The following is a 23726-nucleotide window of genomic DNA, read 5'->3' on the forward strand; positions in this document are numbered from 1 at the left end:
TTGCCTCATATATATCATATTTCCAGGGCTACTTTAAGTTCTCACTTGTAGATACTGAGAGAAAACTACAGAAGATGACTGCCAAGACTACATCCCAGGATCCGGCCAGGCCAGGAGGGAAGTAATATATGCCATACAGTGCTTGTTGCTCGTTTCCCACTTAGACTCGGTTTATGAACCACCACCTGTCTGGGGTGTCATAACTGCTCTGAGGTGACAGAGCAGGGAAGCTTAACGGAAGTTTATAAATGACTAAGATAGCTAGTCATGTGTGGGCAGGTGACTAGTGGAAAATGTTGTAGGGTACCACCTTTTGCAGAATGTAACCTGGAAGGCTGATCTCGGTGGCATGCTTATGAGGAAGGGATGTCTCTATCCAAACCTTGTATAATCCTCAGTGCCCAACTGATGCCTAGTAAACATTAAAAAGTTAACATACTACCAAATATGCAAACATAAAAGCTGCATGCTGTTTCCTCTTTGGCCAACTTTATTGTCCCTTGATTGTGTTTGCACTTGCAAAAAAAAAATAAATTAAACACATGAATAAGTGAATGATATTGGGAAAAACCCTGAAGAAATAAATATTAGCTAACACTCTGGGGCACAGAGCAAAACTGCCATCTGTGAAAGCTGCCAACGCTTGCCAACAGCCACCCTGAATGGTGCCTGATAAAAGCACGAACTTTGTCCCAGGAAGATGAAGTGGACACAGAAGGCAGGAGGAGGTGCAAGTCCATCTGACCATGGGGGGGCGGGGGGGAAGAGAGGAGGAGGATGCCGAGCTGGTTGCTCTCCCACAGTGCCGGAGCCACAAAGCACCTCAGAAGGGTCAAGGAAGGCAAGATAGCCTCTTGGTTTCTTGTACGCCCTTTGCTTTAGCTCTTGCTATGCAGACCCAAACTCAGCCACATCACTGTAGCAATTTCCAGAGGGCCGCTGTGTGTGTCTGTTGCAGCAAGCACAACAGAGTCTTGGGGCACCTTAAAGACTAACACATTTATTCTGACATGAGCTTTCCTGGACACTGTCCACCTCATCAGATTCATGCAGTGTTAGCTACAAATTGGCAGATTTATATACACATGCCAGGGGGACAGGGATATAAACTGTGGTGGCAGACAGAACTGAGGTTAACACTTCATGCATCTGATGGAAGTGGATCGTGGCCACAAAAGCTTATGGCTATAGCACACTCTCTGCAGGGTCAAGGACTGGATAATGCATTAGGGGTAACCCATAGTCGAACACATCATGAGACATGCTGGGCTTGATGAGTCCAAGGCTGGAGTTAAAATTGCTGGGAGAAACATTAACAATCTCAGATATGCAGACGATACCACTTTGATGGCTGAAAGCGAGGAGGAGCTGAGGAACCTTATGACGAAGGTGAAAGAAGAAAGTGCAAAGGCTGGGTTGCAGTTAAACCTCAAAAAAACCAAGATTATGGCAACCAACTTGATTGATAACTGGCAAATAGAGGGAGAAAACGTGGAGGCAGTGACAGACTTTGTCTTTCTAGGCGCAAAGATTACTGCAGACGCTGACTGCAGCCAGGAAATCAGAAGACGTTTACTTCTTGGGAGGAGAGCAATGACAAATCTTGATAAAATAGTTAAGAGCAGAGACATCACACCAACAACAAAGGTCCGCATAGTTAAAGCAATGGTATTCCCTGTAGTAACCTATGGCTGCGAGAGGTGGACCATAAGGAAGGTTGAGCGAAGGAAGATAAATGCTTCTGAACTGTGGTGCTGGAGGAAAATTCTGAGAGTGCCTTGGACTGCAAGAAGATCAAACCAGTCCATACTCCAGGAAATAAAGCCAGACTGCTCACTTGAGGGAAGGATATTAAAGGCAAAACTGAAGTACGTTGGCCACATAATGAGAAGACAGGATACCCTGGAGAAGATGCTGATGCTAGGGAAAGTGGAAGGCAAAAGGAAGAGGGGCCGACCAAGGGCAAGATGGATGGATGATATTCTGGAGGTGACGGATTCAACCTTGGGGGAGCTGGGGGTGGTGACGGCTGACAGGAAGCTCTGGCGTGGGCTGGTCCATGAAGTCACAAAGAGTCAGAAGCGACTGAATGAATAAACAACGAAACAACCCATAGTCTCTTATTTCTATCCCTTTTTCTTCATAGCATAGGCTAACTGTCGGTAAATCTAACATACACACATCACAGAAACTTGCTGCATGGCTATTTTTATTACTTCCCTGTCCTGCCATGCACCTGTTCTCCAATCTGTAATTGAATTTCACCAGCAGGATACATTTTCCATCCCAATGGGCATCCCCATCTCCTGTGATGTCTCAGATGTCCACATGCTTTAAAAGCAACTCACTTATCATATGTTAACATTTGGTTGCCACCTGTATGTGATGGACCCTTTATTCCCCCTCCCTCACCTTCAGTAACCTCATACCTAGGAGCTCTTTTTATATATTGTTTCTCATCTTCCAGAGGTAAAAAAAATCTTAAGTGGGTCATTCTCAGCCCGTTTACAAGGAAGCCTGCCACCTTTTTGTGTGTGGTTAAAACAGTATCAAGTGGTTTCCCACTTTCTGATTTAACCTTTTAATAAGCTCAAGAGCACCTGTGATGGCAAGCATATTTACTAGAAATACACAGTCAAGTATTTGGTTGATTATTTCAAATTATAGGACATTCTTCTCCTCTCTGATGCTCTGATCTTCCCTCTAGCCTTCCTCCCATCAAAACACACAGCCCTTCTTATCATTAGCCCAAGTGTGAATTATCATCCCAGCCAAACTGACTTTCCAGTTCCTTCAAGCAGCAGCAGAGATGCTGAACATTCCAGAACTGATCTTTTCTCTGGAGTAGTTAGAATGATCACCAACATTCTGTGCCATCACAGCAGTTCAGCTCTAGGACTTAGCATTCTGCAACATCACAGCAGTCCAATTTTGATGGTTGGTAAACAGGGCAGTTGGACAGGCAATTCTAGTTTTTCATCTAATAAGAGACCAGCTGTTTTAGTGCCTGCTCCAGCAGCAACAGGAGACATCTATACAATATTTTAAAAAAATGTAAGACAGTCACCTCCAATAAATAGTTTAATAAGATCACATGACAATGGAGGGAATGCAGCAGCCCCTTTGAGTCCCCCCCTTGCCTCAGGCACGGCCTAGGGGAGGGCACAGCCTACTGCAAAACCCACATTGCAATAAGCTGCACTGGGAAGGACCTCAAACCCACATGGCTCTTCACAGAAGATACAGACTCAGACCCATATGCTCTCCCCCTCACACTCCACCCTTCCCCTTGTGGGAAAGCACACGCAACAGGCTCTGAGGATCTCTCGCCCCAACATCCCCCTTCTCATCCAAGCCACGCTCCCAAGACTGAGCATTCAACCTGGGGGTGGCGGGCCTCAGTCCGCATAGGCAAAAAGGCATGAAGATGCAGGAAAGGGGGAGGTGAGCAGGAAGGGCAGCTGGATCAGCAATCCGAACTGGCCCCTAGAAAGGGAGCCTCTTCAGCTGTTCATAGGTGATAAAAAACTGCCATTGAGTTAAAGAAATGTTTTCAAGAGCTGGGTTTCCCACTCTATCCCCCAAGTCTCATTTTCAGCAAAGCAGTCATTTTAGTTTCCCATTTTAAAGTAGTTAACAGGATGAGCAAACCAGTCACACTCGCACTTTTGAGCTGATGTTACTGGGACAAGGAGACCCTCAACAACCTCCTGCTTTGGGTAACAATTTATAAATATTCACTTCTGAAACGTTGCAGAAGCCACTTTTCACCCCAATTCATAAGGCAGCTCTGCAGTCCAGAGCTGCAGAAGTCAAGGGAATAGTACTCTTTGGTCAAAAAGCAGGACAAACATCAAATCCAGTAAATAAATACCCCTGGGACTTCCCCAATTACTTCCACAACTTGGAAGCTACAAAGGCTGCTTTACTTTATCTTGCTGGAGAATGGCATTTCCCCCCTACCTGTGAATGGGGAAAGGGAAAGGCATTCCTCGCCAAAAAAAAGTGGGGCTGACATCTGTTCCTTCAAAGGCAGGCTAGTGAGAAACCTTGGGTACACATATAGTCAGAATGCACAGTGAACATGTGAATAAGATTATGGTGGCTCCCCAGGGTGACTCTTTCCCAGACCTGATACCTGCTAGAACTGGAGCTGCCAGGGATTAAACTGGGACGATCTACATGGAAAGCACAAAGCTCTGTCACTAAGCTGTGCTCTGTGGTATATAAGCCCCCCCCCTGCCTCTCCACTACAGCCCTTCCCTTGCCCACAGACAAGTGCAGGTGTATAACCCTAGTTACACAGAAGCAGATTGGGAAAAGGCCAGAAAAAGGCCGCAACTCTCCCTGCACTCTGAAAAGATACCCACCCAACTGACAGGTTAACCTGTGCTCTCTAGATCTGTATACCACAAGCAAATAAGGGGCGCTGCACAAAAAAACTCTGCAGAGTGAATACTTCCAGATGACACTATGAGGACTAGAATTTTTTTTTTTTTTTAAGAAAAGTGAAAACAAGATTCTTTTAATTCCAAAAGAGCAACTATTCCCCAAAACCCACACAATATTGCACCTACAAAATCCCTGGATTTAACTCCAGAAAAACTGTTACACAGTAATTGCTTTGAGAATCCTCTCCATCCCCCCTTGTTCAACAAGGCCTCACATATGAAGGATACAATGATGTTCCAAGGGCCAAGCCTCAGCCAATTTGGCCAGAATCCTTTGTAAAGAGCGAAGAAGCCCTCACTTTTCCATGTCTGGGAAGGAGAGAAAAAACATTTAGAATTCCTTCTGATCCACAGTATCTAGTGCCCTCAAAGGACCAAGGCCATATGGCAGAGCAGAAAGCAATTCATTTTCTGACAGGTCAAATTCGGTCTTAAGGCAACCTCGAGTTCCTCACCACTTGCCTCTGCCCTGCAAGTGTTTTAACCCCCAATAGAGAGGGTGGGCACCAGAAACTGCCAGTAGAGAGGGTGGGCACCAGAAACTGCCAGTAGAGAGGGTGGGCACCAGAAACTGCCAGTAGAGAGGGTGGGCACCAGAAACTGCCAGTAGAGTGGGTGGGCACCAGAAACTGCCAGTAGAGTGGGTGGGCACCAGAAACTGCCAGTAGAGAGGGCGGGCACTGGAAACTGCCAGAAACATAGAGACATGTGCTTGCGTGCAAGTCTCATTCATTAGAATGGGGTTTGCAGCAGGACAAATTCCTGGTAGATTGTGCCCAGGGATGAATACAATGCCACTTTACCTCACCTAATCTTGAATAATCTATATCCAAATTGATTATTTTTGGTAAAGGAGAAAGGGATTAAAAAGGGTCCTTCATACCCACTGCCCCATAAAATGCCAAAAAACAGCAACATTCCCGCTTTTGGGAAATGCGCTCTTTTGGGGAAGCAAGGAGAATTCCCCCCCCCACACACACACACACACCTCCAGACAAAAAACTTAAATTCTTCTACAGTTATATGAGCAAATTCAAAAGCATTTTAGAATTACCCTTTTTTTTTTAGGATTTCCCCCATCTCCCATTTTGTCCCCAGCATTAAAGACCCCAAAGGGACTGCATTTACCTTTACCAGACCATCCAGTGTACCCCTATAGAGGTCTATGCTTCCCACTATGGCCCGTTGATTCATCATACGGGTCCGCACCACATCCACCGGATTTGAAGCAATGGCGCCAGCTAGCCCACAGGTAAAGCTGGAACTAGAGAGACAAGCATACAAGAGGGTGCTCTGAACTTTGCACTCCGGACAAAACAATTTGGGGTTGTGAAATCCACCCACCCCAGATATACTGCTTCTAGAAACGGGCCCAGCATAATTCTCTTACACAGCAATCCTACAGCCACTAGACACTGTCTAGAGGGTCAAAGGATACTGTGGTTTATGGGAACCGAGGTCGAAACCAGCACTCTTACAGTGGTTGCCAGGAACCACGCTACCCTCCCCTTTGTAGATGGTGTGGTTCTCGCTTGTCTCCATGCTTGGAAATGGAGTGCGGAGAGGGTAAAAAGGGGGTGGTCCTGGGGGTGCGGAGGAGACCATGGAAGCTGTTTTACACAGCTTTCTATGCGCCACATGGCCTCCCCCACTCCCACTCCAAAGTGCCCCAGCCAGACAGCCAAAATTGGCCATCAAGCCACAAAGGATCCCCTCTGTGTTCTGCCCGACCTGCACAGGGTAGTCACCAGCCTACAACTTCGGAGGCTGGCAATTCTCTCAATAGGATTGTGCCCTTAGTGTGGATGGAGCAGATGATGTATGTAGGAATCCACAGATTTTAGCTGGACTTTGCAGTCAACCATTCTTCCCAGTCACCACCAATCCTCCGCCAAATCCTCTGGCACACACACAGAACTCCAAGGAGGGTTGGGGCAGATCCTTCACCTGGAGCTAGCTTTGGTGAAAGACAGAAGCAGCAAAAGTCTCTCCCTGCTGCTTCTGACCTTTCCTCAGTCCCTGGTGTGAACTTCAGATGTGAGACCCTTTTAGGTCCCTGAGTTCTCTGTATGTGTCAGAGGATTCAGCAGGAGACAAGGCTGGCCTCTCATTCCCAGCATGAAGTGAGAGATTGAACCCTTCCCCCTCCTAATTATCCGCAAAGTGTGGATGGTTCCAAGTCCCACTGCTGGGAATGTGGGGTGGGGTGAGAGAGAGAGAGAAGGCGCCTGTCAGAACTGAATATAAAGTTACTACTGACGATTTGGCAACTTCATTTGTAGATTTCTTGATGTGTGTACATCAGATGGGTACTTCCGGAATACAGACAGACATGCCAAAAACACACCCACCCCTCAGACAGGAAAGAAGGGAGACATCTAAAATATGTAGTGCTAAAAACCTTAAAAGGACATCCACTCAGGCTTCCAAATGTAAGCAGGAGCAATTCCAGCCATTCCGTGGACCCAATGTGTGCTCTCTTGACATGCTCCATATTTTGTATATTCCTCCTATGGGAGGGGCCGTTGCTCAGTAGCAGAGCACCCACTTTGCATGCTGGAGGCCCCAGGTTCAATCTCTTGCATCTCCAGGTAGGGCTGGCAAAACACCTGCCTGAAACCTGGAGAGCTGCTGTTAGTCAGTGTTGATGGTACTGGGCTAGATGGACCAATGGTCTGACTCAGTGTAAGGCAGCTTCCTATGTTCTCTTTTATGGTACAAGTTTGTCTGGGTCGTATGATGTTGTATGGGGCAGATGTCTCCTGGTCCACCAGGTGCATCTTCAGCCCTTGATCTGGGAGGGCACTTCCAGGGCTCTCCTATTCAGGTCCCCCCTGATGTCCCCCTGCAACCTAGCAAAATGGCAGACCTGCCTGTAAATAGACAACAGGAAGAAATCCCCAGAGACCATAAGAAAGGCTCAATGCAGCCACAAGGCATGTTGTGGGGCCATTTCTAATAGGCCAGTCTCACAGCCCCATAGTAGTGCCTTGGCTACTCTGCTCCAACAATTCCTTTAAAGAAACGTACCTGCTCTCCTCACAGCCTACAAAGCTTGGGAAGCAGGCAAGCGAACAGATACTCACATAAAGTGGGTGAGGATCGTGTCCCCCATGAGTCCGGAAAGGATTAAGTGCTTCTTCGTGATGTCGTAGACTGGCAGCTCCACTCCCACCACAATGGCAGCACGCTGAGCAGTGGGGACCACACCCTGTCAAGTGAAAAGACTGGAAGCTAAGAGTGTGCTTGGCCATGTGAGACGCTTCATCTAGTCATTCCTTCTCGGCCCCATCCCCAACTGCCTTGATGGTTGCAGGTGGCAAAATCTTTTGGAAGAGAAAGGTCCAGTGGCGGTTAGGTTTACTTCCAGGATCCTAGGCAAAAGAACTTCAACCATCCTTAGAAAATATAGCTTTCCATGCCCCTATCCTCCATGCTCCTTGGCCAAATGCTCAATTTTGTAACAGAAATCCAAACTGCTTGACTGGATGGAACACATGGACAATCTGCTTATATTCTTTGCTAATTTGTGGAAATACAGGCCTGATTCATAAGTAACAGTAATACATGGTTTCTTTAACCCATAGTTCGTTGCCCTATCTGAGGTCTGTCTGGCAGATGATCAAACACACCATGGTTTGTTTTCTCCGTTTCTGGATTGTTTGTTCCCTCCTTCTATGCGGGCTCCCTCCCTGTATCCCAAATGCCTTTGTAGTGCTGTGGTAGTGGCATGTAGAACTGCTGTGGGGTTTGTTTTTACTACTCTTGCCCTCCACATCTATAGCCTGGTGAAGCAACCTATGAATAAGCCATGGTTCAGGGGTCGCACATAACGGTAAACTAGAGTTCACAACCCAATGACAAACCACAGGTTCTCTTCCTGGGTTGTTCGTGGTTAACAAACCATGGTTTGCTAGCATGGCCGCATTCACGCATCACAGCCCGGAATTCAACAACCCATTCCATGGGTTAGTGTTGTGTGTGAACGAGGCCACAGAGTTCAAAATCTCCCTGGTTATATCACTTCAGTTCTACAAAACCTACTAGTCTGCAAGGACAACCCCAGTTGCTCCCACTGGAACAGGAAGCTATTGAAACCGCCTGGAGAACTGGGCAAATCAAGATCCTGCAGAGATTTTTATTCTCGGAGCCCAACAGCTACAAGGGGGCGAGAAAAAGGTAGTTACTGATAGATGTTGCTGGAACCAAGTCAAGCTCATCCCCTTTGCACTCCAACGCTTTCCTAGGCACGCAATCAAACTGACAGGACATTTAAGCCTCCAACTGTGCAACAGAATGAGCTTGCTTTGATCAGCCCAGCAGAAGCAAGGACACCATATGAAGAAAGTTGATTTAAGGATCATATGAAGTGACCCAGAAGATTCCCATTTTTGGCATATAGAGGTACAGCTGAGATTAGGAAGCTCTGGTAACAGGGACTCGATTACAGGCAGTGGAGAGAGTCTTCAGACATAGGGCAGAGAGTGGCAGCTGCAGGCACACGAATCCTGCACCTAGAATCCTTAAAATGTCAGTGTATATTAAAAAGGAAGTTTCCAGGCTTTTAGTAGAGAAAATCTTGAAAATGAGTGGGGGGCGGGGGAGGATGTGTAGTCATAACTACATAAGCCTTAACTTTGCCCTATGTCACTAGTGCCCCACATTTCATACTTCTTCCTCTTAACCCAACAAGTTTGCTCTGGAAAAACCATACACATTTTGCAATCAGAACGGTGCCTTTAAATAACACCTATGTATATATTACTCCACTTTTTGCTGTTGTTGTTTTGAGCATTTAATTGGCATTTGCACAGAGTTGGGCTAATCCTGATCGAGGTCAAAGAGAGATCTGCTTATGAATATAAAGAACAGGATCTTGAGGAAAGAAGGACCCTTGGCAGCAATTCGGTTCTTGTGGCGTTCCAAAGGTAGACCAATTGTAACCACAGTGATACAGGAAGTGAGGCTCAAGAGCAAACAGCCCCAGTAAAAGTACTGAAACCAGTGTGGTGATGTAGATAAGAGTGTTGGATTAACCAGGGAGATCCGGGATCAAATCCCTTCTCAGCCATGAGGCCTACTGGGCGACTCTGCACCAGGGGTAAGCAACGTGGTGCCTGTGGGCACCAGTGTGACTCCAGACACCTTCCTTGGCACCCATCAAGACACCCTTCTCCCAATTCTATGTAAAAACTATTTTTTAGATTTCCTTACTGGCAGCAGGGACTGTGTTAAAGTGAAGTGGGGGCCTCTAGCTGCTGCCATCTTAATTTTCCATAATGCCTCTGAGCAGGTTACTTGTCCTTTGTATGGCAGACATTTTACTGTTGTGGCTCAGGACAGTTCCTCAAATTTCCAAATCTGCCCATGGGCCCAAAATGCTGCCTATCCCTGCCTCATACTCTGACCTACCTTGCAGGGTTGTTGTCAGGGAAAAAAGGGAAAACCCCACACAAACAATCCTGAACACTTTGGAGGAAGGACCGGATACAAATCTGAACAAGATACAAATTTGAACAACAGTAGTAGTAGCAGCAGAAGCGTCTTCCCCTTGAGATTCCCCTTGTGAGCTCACTTCATAGCCAATTCTGTAGCTTTCTATCCTTCCTGACTTGCAAAGTCAAAACTCAGCCAACATTGGATACCAGTAACTTCAACAACAGGGATGGCAGCCAGGGCAACCCTTCCTGGAAAACCAGCCAGTATCTGTGGAAGATCCAAAGTTTGCTGGCTCTGGGATGGATGCCACTCCCAATCCATTACGACTGACCTGTCTGCGCCTGCCACCCATGCCAGGAAGACAGGTATTATCTTTCCTTCTCTATTCTCTCTTCCAGTCTCTTGTGCATCTCTCTAAAGATCAGGAATAAGCTTACTATTAATTGCTGAGCTGAAATTATCATGTGGAGGAACTCCTACTGCCACCAGAATACAAATACAGTTGTGTGTACTCTGTGCTAAACAATTCTGCATTCGGGGAATCTGAATTCTGCAACCTACAGAAAGGATGCAAACAGAGAATGCTTCCATTTCTTATTTTGAATATTTATTTCCTACAGTGTTTACTAGTTGGCATTGTTTATTCTTGTCTTGCTAGTCACGGGAGGGACAAGAACACTGAACCCTCAAGCTCTTTCAATCTTATTCAGTCACCTGAGATCTCAACAGGCATTTTCCACTTACTTTCAAGTGTATCTTTTGCAGCCATAAAGGCTATAAACATGCTATTTTAAAACTGAAAATGGAGATCCTCAGGAAGCTGAACTCTGCGTCCAATACCGTGTTCAGTGTTGTTTCTTTATGCCTATGGAATTAGAGCATACACACAGCCTTGAGTTACCCTGCAGCACCCAGATCTCATAGACAAGGTGCACACAGAGTACCTCTGCAAAGGCCAAAGCACACCAACCAAAATTAGCTCCTTAAATCCAGACAACTAGCAACCTCCCAAGTAATTCAGCTTGGGATTCCTCCACCAGCTATAAACTATAGTTCTTCATCAACTGTGTTGCACATAAGCAGACCATGCAAGACTTTCAAGGCCACCTTCAGAGGCTCAAAAAGGCTGAGCACATCTTGGAAGTGGTGAAAGCAGGAAGACAGCAGCACAAGGACATCAGAGTCTCTGTATATTTGGCACTGTTTGGGACACCAATTCATTTTGCTGGAGAGAGATTTGCTCTGGATTAGGAAAAAAGACAGGGATGAATTTGCCACATTTTCTTTCCCCCACATTTCAAGGCAAGCCCCTGACACAGAGGAAGTATAGCCTGAGGACGTGGACAGGATCCTGGGAGAAGTGAGAGAGCCACCACATGTGTTCTAGATCCTTGTTCTTCCTGGCTCATAAAAGCAGCCAGAGGTGGACTGGCTGAGAGGGTAAGGGGAGTGGTTAATGCCTCCCTTAGGCAAGGTAGAGTTCCAGCCTGCTTGAAGGAGGCGGCGGTGAGACTTTTGTTAAAAAAGCCCTCCCTGAATCCCACCATATTGGATAATTATCAGCCAGTCTCCAATATTCCATTTCTGGGCAAGATATTGGAGCATGTGGTGGCCTCCCAACTCCAGGGATTCCTGGATGAAAGATTATCTAGATCCATTTCAATCTAGCTTCAGACTCGGTTATGGCACAGAAACAGCTTTGGTCGCCTTGGTGGATGACCTACACCGGGAACTAGACGAGGGAGTGTGTCCCTGTTGGTTCTGCTGGACCTCTCAGCAGCTTTCGATACCATCGACCATGGTATCCTTCTGGGCCGCCTCGCTGGGATGGGACTTGGAGGCACTGTTTTACAGTGGCTCCATTCTTTCTTGGAGGAGCGGACCCAGAAGGTGGTGCTGGGGGACTTCTGTTTGACTCCCTGGCCATTGGCTTGTGGTTCTGTTCAGAACCTTGGGGTTCTGTTCTGTCCCCCATGCTATTTAACATATATATGAAACCACTGGGAGAGGTTGTCTGGAGTTTTGGGGTTTGGTGTCACCAGTACGCTGATGACATCCAACTCTACTTTTCCTTTCCATCTAATTCCAAGGAAGCTGTTGTGGTGTTGAACCGGTGTCTGTTGGCAGTAATGGACTGGATGAGGGCAAACAAATTGAAGCTTAATCCAGACAAGACAGAGGTGCTCCTGGTCAGTCGAAAGGTAGATCAGGGAATAGGGATACAGCTTGTGCTAGATGGGGTTACACTCCCCTTGAAGACACAGGTTCGCAGCTTGGGTGTACTTCTGGATTCAGCCCTGAGCCTGGATGCCCAGGTTTCAGCGGTGGCCAGGAGTGCATTTGCACAGTTAAAGCTAGTGCACTAGCTGCGCCTGTTGAGATGTCTGGCTTGGCCACAGTGACACATGCCTTAGTTACATCCCGTTTGGATTACTGTAACGCGCTCTGCGTGGGGCTGCCTCAAAAGACTGTTCGGAAACTTCATCTCGTTCAAAGAGCTGCTGCCAGACTGCTGACTGGGGCTGGTTACAGGGAGCATACAACTCCCCTGTTAAAACAGCTTCACTGGCTCCCAGTCTGTGTCCGGGCACAATTCAAAGTGCTGGTCATGTCCTATAAAGCCCTATATGGCTCGGGTCCAGGTTATCTGAAAGACCGTATTCTCCCCTATGAGCCTACTCGTGCCCCGAGATCTTCAGGGGAAGCCCTTCTCGCCATCCCACCACCATCACAGACACGCCTGGTGGGAACACAGGAGAGGGCCTTCTCAGTGGCTGCCCCAAGGCTCTGGAACAACCTTCCCAGAGAGGCGAGAGTGGCACCCTCCTTGATATGCTTTTGTAGGCATGTAAAAACTTTTTTGTTCCAGCAGGCCGTTGGGGATAACTAGACTGGACCTGTAAAAATATGATGGATGGATACTATTTTTCTTGTTGTCTTTTAATGTTTTGATATTTTTACAATTTTAATATTGATGATTTAATTATATTTTCAACTTTTGTACACGTTTATATTTCTATTTATAGGTTTTATTTGTACAAGTTTTAATGCTGTAAAGCCACCTTGAGTCCCAGTATTGGGAAAAAGGCGGGATATGATGATGATGATGTACTGCATCAACTGGCTTGAGCTCTCTGTCTGTTTTAAGATACAAGGATGCCCTCAAGGATGGCTTGCCTAAAGGACAGCCTGTGGCCACATATACCTGCCTGGATCTTCACCAGGTAAAAAGATCCTCAAATGCGGTGTGCCAGGTGACTACTGAGAAAAGAGCCTTTTCAGTGGTGAAACTACAGCTATAGAATGTCCCATCCCAGAGAGGCTTCCCTGGCACCTATGCTGATGTCATTCTGGCACCAGGCGAAGACCTTTCTATTTTTCCAGATCTTTTAATCTGTTCCAGTTCTAATTTTTTTCATCCTTGCTACTGTTTTTATAATTTTTGCTATTAGGCTGTTTGGTTGTATGCATTTTTCATTTGTTCTTATTTTTGTTCTGGAGTGCTCATTCCATGCTCTCTCAGACTAAGGTAGCATCCAGACTGGAAGTAGCCTTAAGACAACAGTCAACCATGGAGAGAACCTTAAGACAGTGTTTGAATTATGGGAGAAAATGTAGGGAGGCCCTTAATGAAATCCATAAACCCTACTCTGATTCCTCCTAATTTTAGCCAAATCGTGCCTCCCTCAATAGCTTCTATAATCAGTAGCTAAGGGGGCTATCACTAAACGTAACAGGCTTAGGCCCCCTCTCCCCCACCCCTGGTAACTGGAGCTCTTTCTTTACATAAGAGATGCTAGGAATATTAACCTGTTCCCACTGCTGCACAATCATTGGAACAAAACAACATGGTTATCTATACAGGTTCTGAAAACAAAGTGCAGCAACTGTTACTGTCTTTGATGAGTCTTCTCCACAGGGGTTTCTTCTCTGAAGAAACAAAACTGCAAAATATAGATGAATGTGATGCTGGCACTAGAAGAAGTTAGTTGTGGGGGAGAGAGAATGAATGCTCAAGCAGAACATACCCTATAGAGCCCCCGTGTGCCTTCCTGCTGGTAGATGTCTATGAAGCTTCCAATCATTCCTCCCTGGAACAGACTGCCCTGCGCCTGCATTCGGATCTAAAGGGGGGGGGGGGGAGAGAGACACCAGCAAGTGAATTCCCTGCCAAAGACGTGAATCAACAAAGTTCCTGAGAATTTGAAAGAGCCAGCTGCCATGTAAAATAACTGCTTACAGGGACCAAAACACTAAAATATGAATGTTCCTTTCTGGGAGCACAAGCCTACACAGTTGTCTCACACACTCTCAAAATTAATTGCTCTATACAATTGGTCCTTAACTGGTGGGTTGGGGTCCACCAATGGGTCATGCTCTAGCCCAGCAGTAGGAAGCCTTTGCTGTGGGCTGCATTCCTTTGGGAGATGGCATACTGGTAGTGAGTGGGGCTAAAGCCAGGGTGCGGGCAGAGCCAGAAGTGGACAGGACACATCCTTCTCTCTCTTTCTGCCACCCCGTTCTCTCTCTCCCCAATCCTGCACAACAGGCTGCTGGGGGAGGGACAGATCGCTTGTGCCAGAGATCTGAGCTGATCACTTTCAGAGAGCTGAGAGCCGCAGGCTGGCCACTCCACCCTAGCCTAAGATATATCACCACCACCATCTTTTGTTTATTTACATGGCCTATTTTGAGAGAGAAAAAACAGAGAGAGGGTGAGCAGATGCAAAGATGACAAGCTTCCTTTATTTTTAAACAGCTGTGCAGAAGTTGGCATTTTAAGAGGTATGGCTTTTCTCATCCCTGAATGACAAGCTACACCTGCTGAAATTCCCTCTTCTGTACAGCTCTTAAAAGGTAAAGGGATCTCTGTCATTTTTTGCATCTGGTCACCTGACAGAGAGAAGTAGGAAACCAGCCACGTACAGTTAAATAATAAAATTGGGTTTCGTGTCACAACTAAATGTGCATCCTGGTTCTGAAAAGCTTGAAGATTATTGCTCTATATTCTCCCAAGAGTAAGCTGAATCACAGCAATGCAATAGCTGAGCAATACTGTAATCCATGTCCTCCCTTCCCTGAAGCTTTTGTTCTTGGAAAGAAGAGCAAGACACACATGAGAGTAGCAGCTATGGCAGTGCTATCGGTTTGGGAGGCAGAACAGCAAGAGTATCCACAGGTTAGGGACCAGTGTAGATAGCACATGGAAGCAGGAGACACGCAAGTAAAGCAGGCCCCCTTACCTTCAGCACATCTGTTGGATTTGCCAGCGCAGAGGAGATCACCCCCGACACCACCCCACAGATGACATTGATCAGTAACGTTTCATCTGCAGTCAGGAAGAAGCAGTTTGGAGAAGGAGTTATAACCCAAAGACTGCGGCCAAGAAGACAGTAACATAGTAGATTTCAGGAAGAAAAAGTGAAGATGACAAAGAGACAATGCTATGTAAAGACAGAGCACTCCAAGTTTCTAGCCTCCTCTCTCCTGGGCCTATGGCATCAAGGACAGCTTTGTGTGACTGCTGGATTATAATCAACATACTTCGGCAGCTTGATAAATGAGAGCAAGGGATCAGATTTCCATTTAACATGCTCTTCACTGCAGCTGTCAAACTCTAAAGCAGGGGTGCAGAACCTTAGGCTTGGGGGAAATCCACCCTGCTTGGGTTCCACAGATGGCCATGGTCTCTTCCCCTGGGTCCATCCCCAATCACAATCGTTTAGTGGTTTCTGGCTTTTCTGCGTTTTTCCCCATTCTAAAAGGCTGCCATGCCTCCCCCAAGTCTTAGTTGCTCGCAGTAAGAGCTTTAAGCTAAAATAGGCTGGCATTTTTGGCCCTGCTCACCAGTGGAATTCGGCCCTCTGACTGAAAGAGGTTCAACACTCCTGCTCTAAAGAAATCCCACCCAATCCCATGGGCCTCTCATGGGGGCCATGTTCAAAGAACTTTGAAAGGGGGATTCTCCTGAGAGCTCGAATTAAAACACCCAGCGAAGGAGATTAGGTGGTTAGTTCAGAAAGGAAAAGCCAAGAGTTAGAGGAAAGCTACGCTGGGAAGGGCAGTTGTACTGACCGCAGCACTCTCCAAAGGAGACCGGGTCACTGGCTGCCCCAGGCCTGCAGGGAAACAAACATTTAGGACATAGTACCCAGTACCCATAAGCAGAAAGACCACAACACAGCACATGTGACAGGGCATAGACAGAGGCAACTTTGACGGGCAGTGAAAAGACAAGCAGGGAGGCATGACTGCTAGAGGAAGTTTTGCCTTAAACTGTACCATAGTTTCTACATCTGCAGCCCAGAGGTGGCAAGACTAAAAACTTAACATGTGTGCTTTAAGAGCAACAGTGCTGAGCTCCAAGCTTCCAGAAAGGAAACAAGACAACTATATTTTTATCTTTTATACATTTATTACATTTCTATACTGCCCAATAGCAGATGCTCTCTGTACCGTCCAGGGACATTATTCTGATTCACAGGAAGTGCTAGAGAAGCTGCCAAGAAATGGAACAAGATGAAACTAAGTAGCAGCCACTAGCTTGAATGAAGACCACAACTCTGCTGACTGTAGCAGCTTCCCTATCTCCATGAAAGAGCATTCCCCCCCGCCCCATCTCCCCAGTTTTCTCTGGAACGGCATACATGCCATCTGCGGTAGAAGCATCCCTGCAAGCTTAGCCCAGTGTATCCAACACCAAAGGACTCAATCGCCGATAGCAGCTATTGACAAGCATAGTGGGAAGTCTGTTTTGGCCTGAATCGTGACAAAATGAGAACAACTATATCCAAAGATGCTGAAGGAAGTAGTAGAGACAGCAATTAAGTGGAGGGAAAGGTAGCTCCCTCTCCCTTGAAAGAGCTGAAGGAAGAAAGAAAAGATCCCCTAAGGAAGAGTGTTAGAACTTGAAACATGATGGATCTTTTAAGAATAGAAGTAACTTTCAACAGCATCTTTGGGTGCAATTCTGCATTTCTCACATTGGACTGGTGCAGATCTTTTGTCCATCTTTGGGATTTGAAAACCAAAATGGGAATGTAGAACCTGATAAATAATGCATTATTATTTATACAGCACCATCGATATACATAGCACTTTATAAATTAAGAAAAAAAGACCCACAATGTTTTCCTGACTTACTGACCTTCTAAACGATCCACAAAAAGCCGCTTCAAACTCTGGTATATACCGATCTTTATGGTGCCATAAGATGCTTGTCTTAACAAGGCTGGTGCAATCCTACAGTAGGGAAAGAAAAACAGTTTAGATACACTGAGGAGACCAGCAGACCCACCGCTCTTTTTTTTTTTTTCGACTGTGCTCCCCCAGCATTTCAATTATGGCACAATGCTATGCATGTTTAGACAGAAAAAAGCCTCAACTGAGAGGGTGGGGAAAATACATAAGGCACTGTGGGGTGACTGACAGGGAGCGGGACAGAGCTTTACCCGGAGTAGAGTGCCAGAATGCCTTCCTCCCTGGAGATGCGGAACAGGGCATGGAACATGCCCCGATACTTGATCTCTCGGAAACGGGCATCAATGCTTTGGCCTTGGACCTGAAGTCGTGTTTTGGTGAGATCCACAGGGAAGGTCCCTGCAAGGGAAAAAGAGGCCACAGCTCAGACAAGACAGCGATGGCTAAGAAGAGAGGTGATTGGCTGACCTTGCCTAACCTTCAAGTCAACACTAACCACAGTGTAGCAACTCGTGGATTTGACTAGGATGCAAATAGGCGCATAGATATCCTTTTCTTCCTACACAGCCCAAGCATGGCCTGTGGTAATCTAAAGATTTGTTCCATCTGCATTTCACATTTCTCCAAGGAGCTCTGAGCAGCATCAACAAGATTTTATGGCAGTCTTCCATCCAAGTGTCAGACAGACCCAGACTTGCTTATCTTCAGAGATGGAACTATAACCAGCACCCAGTTTTACTTTAGGGTGATGGCGAACCAACAACATTGCCACCTTGTAAGTGACTGTAGTGTAGCAGCCAGTGACACGGTTGTAAATCAGATTGCCCTCACCCTTGCCTCTGCAAACATGGTAGGCAGTCTAAAACAAGCTTACCAATGCCTCAGTCATCCATTCTGCAGTAATACTGACCTACCTTACAGAGCTGTTGTAAGGATTGCTGAGACAATGTGGGAGAAGCACTTTGAACACCCTGAATTGCTTACTACATTGATAGGCTGCCCTTCTACTAATGCAGTCAAAACAATGTACAATACATACAAAAGGGGAGGGGGGAACCAGATGGTTGAGGGAAAAGAAAACATCAAATCCAGGTACCAACTCTCTTTGAATGTTATATAATGACATTATATAACCATCAGGTGGAACAACCATTGGAGGAGACAAGCTCAAGCACATAAATGCTAGTTATTGATTGGGGAGAAAACTACAGGCAGGACAGGGCATTTATATAACCCAAAGACAAATTCAAAACGGTTAATTCGTTGCAGCAAAGAAGGAAAAAGAGTTTTGGGCACCTTACAGACTGACTGTGGTATAAGCTTTCGTGGACTAAGTCCCACTTCATCAGATGAATTCAGTGTGCATCTAGATAAGTGCACACACACCTGCATATGTGAAATATTATGCCTGACTCCCTCCTGAAAAAGGGAGAATTGACACAGCAGGGCCCACTCCATCAGCTCAGCTGGGAGTAACTGCCATTTTGTTCCCCCTCTCCCAGAACTATCTCCTTCAGAAGTCATTAACCAGGTAACTATTAAGCAGTTAATTTACAATATTTATATATTGTTCCACATCAGAAGACTTCGGAGCAGTGAACAACAAAGATAAAAGAATAAAACACCAGATTAAAACAGTTAAAACATTTGAAACAAAACAAATTCCAATATTATTCACAGAGAAATGTATATCCTACCCTTCTGGTGCCCATACAGGACTCCAAGCAGCTCACAACAATTTAAAAGCACAACACAATCTAAAAGAACACATTCAATAAAAAATACAAAAGCAATGAAAATATAGAGGCAAAGACCATAGATAAAACAACCGTTAAAACAAACCCCTCACAGGCAAAGCCTGCCAGAATAGAACTGTCTTCACCAATCAGTGGAAGACATCTAGAGAAGGGGCCACCCATGCTTCATGGGGCAGTGTTCCACAATATTGGTGTAGCCACGGAGAAGACCTTGTCTCTTGTCACCATCAGTTGTGCCTCCACCCTAGGTGGGACACAGAGAAGGGCCTCTCCTTCTGAATTTAGGGAGCAGGCAGGTTGGTAGTAAAGGCGATCCTCCAGGTATCCCTAGAGTAATAAAGGAACTGGCAGAAGAACTCTCAGAGCCACTGTCTATTATCTTTGAGAAATCATGGAGGACAGGTGAAGTGCCAGATGACTGGAGGGCTAACGTTGTCCCTATCTTCAAAAAGGGTAAAAAGGAGGAACCTGGGAACTACAGACCAGTCAGTCTGACATCAACCCCTGTGAAAATTCTGGAGCAGATTATAAAGCAATCCATCTGTAAGCACCTTGAAAACAATGCTGTGATTACTTGAAGCCAACATGGATTTGTCAAGAACAAATCCTGTCAGACAATTCTGATCTCACTTTTTGATCAAGTAACCTCCCTTGTAGACCATGGGAAGGCCAGGATCTCTTCTCCATCATCCCAGAGTGCAGGACACAGAATGGGCTCAAGTTACAGGAAGCCAGATTCCGGCTGAACATCAGGAGAAATTTCCTGACTGTTAGAGCAATATGACAATGGAACCCAGGGAGGTAGTGGGCTCTCCCACAATGGAGGCATTCAAGATGAGGCTGGACAGCCATCTGTCAGGAATGCTCTGACTTGGATTCCTGCACTGAGCAGTGGGTTGGACTCGATGGTCTTGTAGGCCCCTTCCAACCCTACTATTCTATGATTCTATCCTGGATTCAAGCTATTTAGGGCACAATCCTATTGAGATAGTTGGCAGCCTCCAAAGTTGGAGGCTGCAGAGTATCCAATGCAGGACGACCAGAGCATGGCAGTGATCCTTGACTCTGTGCTCCAGCCACCCTGCATTTTTGGCTAGACAGGAGATTCTGCCTAACTGTGGCTTTGGGGAGGGAAGGAAGCCAGGACGCATATAGGAAGCTGTGTAACGTGGCTTCCACAGTCTCCTCCCCTCCCCTGGGACCGCCTTTTCCCTGCCTCCACACTCTGTTTCCAAGAGAACTGTGCCAGCTCCGAGGGGAGGGGGTGGGGAGCAGGTTTTCTGGGCTCCGAGCCCTGGTTCTGACCTTGGATCCCAGAAACTGAAACATCCTATGGCCCTCTAGACAATGTCTAGTGGCCATAGGGTTACTCCCTCAGAGCTTAGACCTTGGTTGCATTCTGGATCAACAGCTTCCAAAGACTCACAGAATCATAGAATAGTAGGGTTGGAAGGGGCCTACAAGGCCATTGAGTCCAACCCCCTGCTCAGTGCAGGAATCCAAGTCAAAGCATCCCTGACAGATGGCCATCCAGCCTCATCTTGAATGCTTCCAGTGTGGGACAGCCCCCCACCTCCCTAGGTAATTGGTTCCATTGTCGTATTGCTCTAACAGTCAGGAAGCTTTTCCTGATGTTCAGACGGAATCTGGCCTCCTGCAACTTGAGCCCAGTATTCCATGCCCTGCGCTCTGGGATGATTGAGAAGAGATCCTGGCCTTCCTCTCTTGTGACAACCTTTCAAGTACTTGAAAAGCACTATCCTATCTCCCCTCAGTCTTCTCTTCTCAAGGCTAAACATGCCCAGTTCTTTCAGTCTCTCTCCATAGGGCTTTGTTTCCAGTCCCCTGATCATCTTTGTTGCCCTCCTCTGAACCCTCTCGTTTGTCTGCAGCCTTCTTAAAGTCTGGTGCCCAGAACTGGACACAGTACTCCAGATGAGGCCTAACCAGTGCTGAGTAGAGGAGAACTATTACTTCCCAGGATTTGGAAGCTATGCTTCTATTAATGCAGCCCAAAATAGCATTGGCCTTTTTTGCAGCCACATCACATTGTTGGCTCATATTCCGCAAGTTACCTACAACAATTCCAAGATCCTTCTCGCTTGTAGTGTTGTTGAGTCAAGTATCCCCCATCTTGTAACTGTGCATTTGGTTTCTTTTTCCTAGGTGCAGAACTTGGCATTTATCCCTGTTAAATTTCATTCTGTTGTTTTCTGCCCAGCGCTCCAGTCTATCAAGATCACTTTGAATTTTGTTTCTGTCTTCCAAAGTATTAGCTATCCCGCCCAATTTTGTGTAGTCTGCATATCTGATCAGCATTCCCTGCACTTCCTCCTCCAAGTCATTAATGCAAATGTTGAAGAGCACTGGGCCCAGGACTGAGCCCTGTGGTACCCTGCTCGTTACCTCTCCCCAGTTGAAGAAGATCCTATTGATAAGCACTCTTTGAGTCTGATTCTGTAGCCAACTGTGGATCCACTGGATCACTGTTTCATCTAGCCCACTTTGAGCTATTTTGCTCATCAGGATATCATGAGGCACTTTGTCGAAAGCTTTGCTAAAGTCGAGGTACTCTTTAAAGAGCATGTTCCAGTAATCTAATTTTGGGGTAACTGAGGCATGCGTTACTGTAGCTTAATACCTAATTTACTGACTTAATGCCTAATTTACCTATTTAGAGAGCCAGTGTGGTGTAGTGGCAAGAGTGTTGGACTAGGAGCTGGGAGATCCGGGTTCTAGTCCCCACTCGGCCATGGAAGCTCACTGGGTGACTTTGGGCCAGTCACAGACTCTCAGCCCAACCCACCTCACAGGTTTGTTGTTGTGAGGATGAAATGGGGAGGAGGAGGATAATGTAAGCCGCCTTGGGTTCCTTGCAAGAGGAAAAAAGGCGGGGTATAAATGCAATAAATAAATAAATAAATAAATTTTCCTGTTGTCTCCCTGTCCCTTCTTCCTTTTGTATCGCATACGTTAAGACTAAGTCTGCAGGTAGAAACTGCGTTATGTTCTTATTCTTTGTGTGCTACATGGAAAACATTAGGCCCTGTATAGATATTACATAATGCACAGAGCAAGTGGACATGTGCGTACATATACATACGCATACAGCGAACACTTCATGCAGCTAGGGAAGTGGGCTCCAGTCAACAAAAGCCTGTGCCACAATTAATCCGCTTAACCTTTAAGGTGCCACAGGAGGACTCTCAGTTGCTTTTACAGCCAGAGAAAGAGATGACTCTTGCACGTGGCTACCCAGCCCCCAAATGGGGCCGGGGAGAGCAAGCGAGCGAGAGAGAGAGACTGGAGAAGAGACTCCTCCACCCTTCCACTAAGGAGCTCAGCTTGGCATGCAACCTCCCCCACCCTATCTTCATTCTCATAACCACCCTTCGAGGTAGGTTAGGCTGAAAGAGAATGCCTGGCCCAAAGTCACCCAGTGATTCAACCCAGGTTTTCCCCTGGCCTACCTAGCACTCCCACCACTGCCACACAGGCTTCCCTTCCTATCCCATCTTTCTTTCATAGAGAGCAAACAGGTGGCTACGGTTCTCCCCCTACTTATCCTAACCACCACCCTGTGAGGTGGGTCAGCCTGAGAGTGTGTGGCCGGCCTAAGGCCACCCACTGGGCTTCAGGGCTAGGTGGGAATTTGGACTGGTGTCTCCCCGCCAGCCCTAGCCTGACCCTGTACCACGGGACTACAGCGGCTCCCCCGCCCTTCTCTGAGAAAGGACAGCCCCCTAAGCACCCAGGGGCCGGGAAGAGCCCACACGGCTTCGGCCTAGGCCTCCACAGCAGCTTTGGAGAAGGGCCCGATCGTTGCTAGGCACCGGGAAGGGCGTGGCCGGTTGCCCGGTAACAGAGAAGGGGCGGGGCAAAGCGCGCGCGCGGCCTATCCTTTCCTCCGCCCCCTTTTTTTCTGCATCTCACCTACCGAACTCGGCCACGAGCGAGGCCAACCCGCCGTAGACGAACGGCTTCCAGCTCAGAACGGACATCGCGGCTGAGAAGGAAGGGAGCCGCCGGGCCCCCCTCCCCACCTTCCCGTGAGGCAGCCTCGGTCGCGCGGCGGCCCTCTTTTCTCAGCTGAAGAGAAGACCGCGGGCTGGACGGCAGCCGGCAAAGGCCAAAAAGGACGTAGCAGCCGGGTGATCGGCTATGCGCAGGGCCGTTCTCAAGCGTGTGACTGGACGAGCCAATGGGCGTTTTGGAGGGGCGGGACAAACCTAGCCACTGGTAGGGCCGCGGAAAGCCAACGTCCCGCCTCCGAACCAAGCGAGACGTCGTACGCGTCCACCCCGCCTCCTTTTCCTAGGCAAGGTGTTCTGCAGGATTAGGAGGCGGGGCCATATAGTAAGGAGGAGGGGTGGGGTAGCAGGTGCGTAGAGTAGACTGTATGATTGGCGGATGCCAAGAACACCCTTCTGCAAGCTAAGATATACCAAGCCAGGGATGCTAAAAGGCTCTCTAGGGCTGGCACTTTTGTCCATCTGGCAGGGTTCTTTCAGCTTTAATTTGCTGAATTCAATAGGTTTCCCCATCCATGATAGGAATGATCTTCACTAGTTGAATTTGTACCTGCCATACACAGCTATTAAAGGCATACATACACAAACAGTATCCGCCCTGCCAGAATCCCATCTGCCTGTATGAGCTGGAGAGGGAGTTGTCCTGCCCACTTTTGGCTTAGGACACACCCACCACCAGTATGCAACCCCCAACCACTTCCCCTTAAGGGGAGGGATGGAGAACCTCTTTCATCTCCAAGGCCAAATTCAATTGGGGGGGGGGCTGCATTCCAGTGGTGGGTGGGGTCAAAGGCAAAGGGGGGGCTTAAAAATAGCATATTTTAGCTGAAAACTCTTGCTGCCACTAG

At 47.1% G+C, this 23726-nt stretch overlaps 1 protein-coding gene across 1 annotated transcript; it reads right to left on the bottom strand.

The window, feature by feature from the left end:
• Nucleotides 1–1558: 1558 nt before the first annotated feature.
• SLC25A14 (solute carrier family 25 member 14) lies at nucleotides 1559–22947 on the bottom strand. The gene is made up of 9 exons (XM_084813906.1): nucleotides 22785–22947; nucleotides 17342–17489; nucleotides 17038–17132; nucleotides 15134–15219; nucleotides 13919–14014; nucleotides 7538–7662; nucleotides 5580–5715; nucleotides 4680–4760; nucleotides 1559–3528 (listed from the first exon to the last, which is right to left on the bottom strand). Exons 1-9 carry the CDS (start codon nucleotides 22846–22848, stop codon nucleotides 3487–3489), a joined length of 873 nt encoding a protein of 290 aa, XP_084670032.1. The 5' UTR covers nucleotides 22849–22947; the 3' UTR covers nucleotides 1559–3486.
• Between the last annotated feature and the right edge of the window lie 779 nt (nucleotides 22948–23726).

The sequence above is a fragment of the Heloderma suspectum genome, chromosome 9, assembly GCF_057233095.1.
Source record: "Heloderma suspectum isolate Gila_16-S chromosome 9, 16-S_ref, whole genome shotgun sequence".
Classification (NCBI taxonomy): domain Eukaryota; kingdom Metazoa; phylum Chordata; class Lepidosauria; order Squamata; family Helodermatidae; genus Heloderma; species Heloderma suspectum.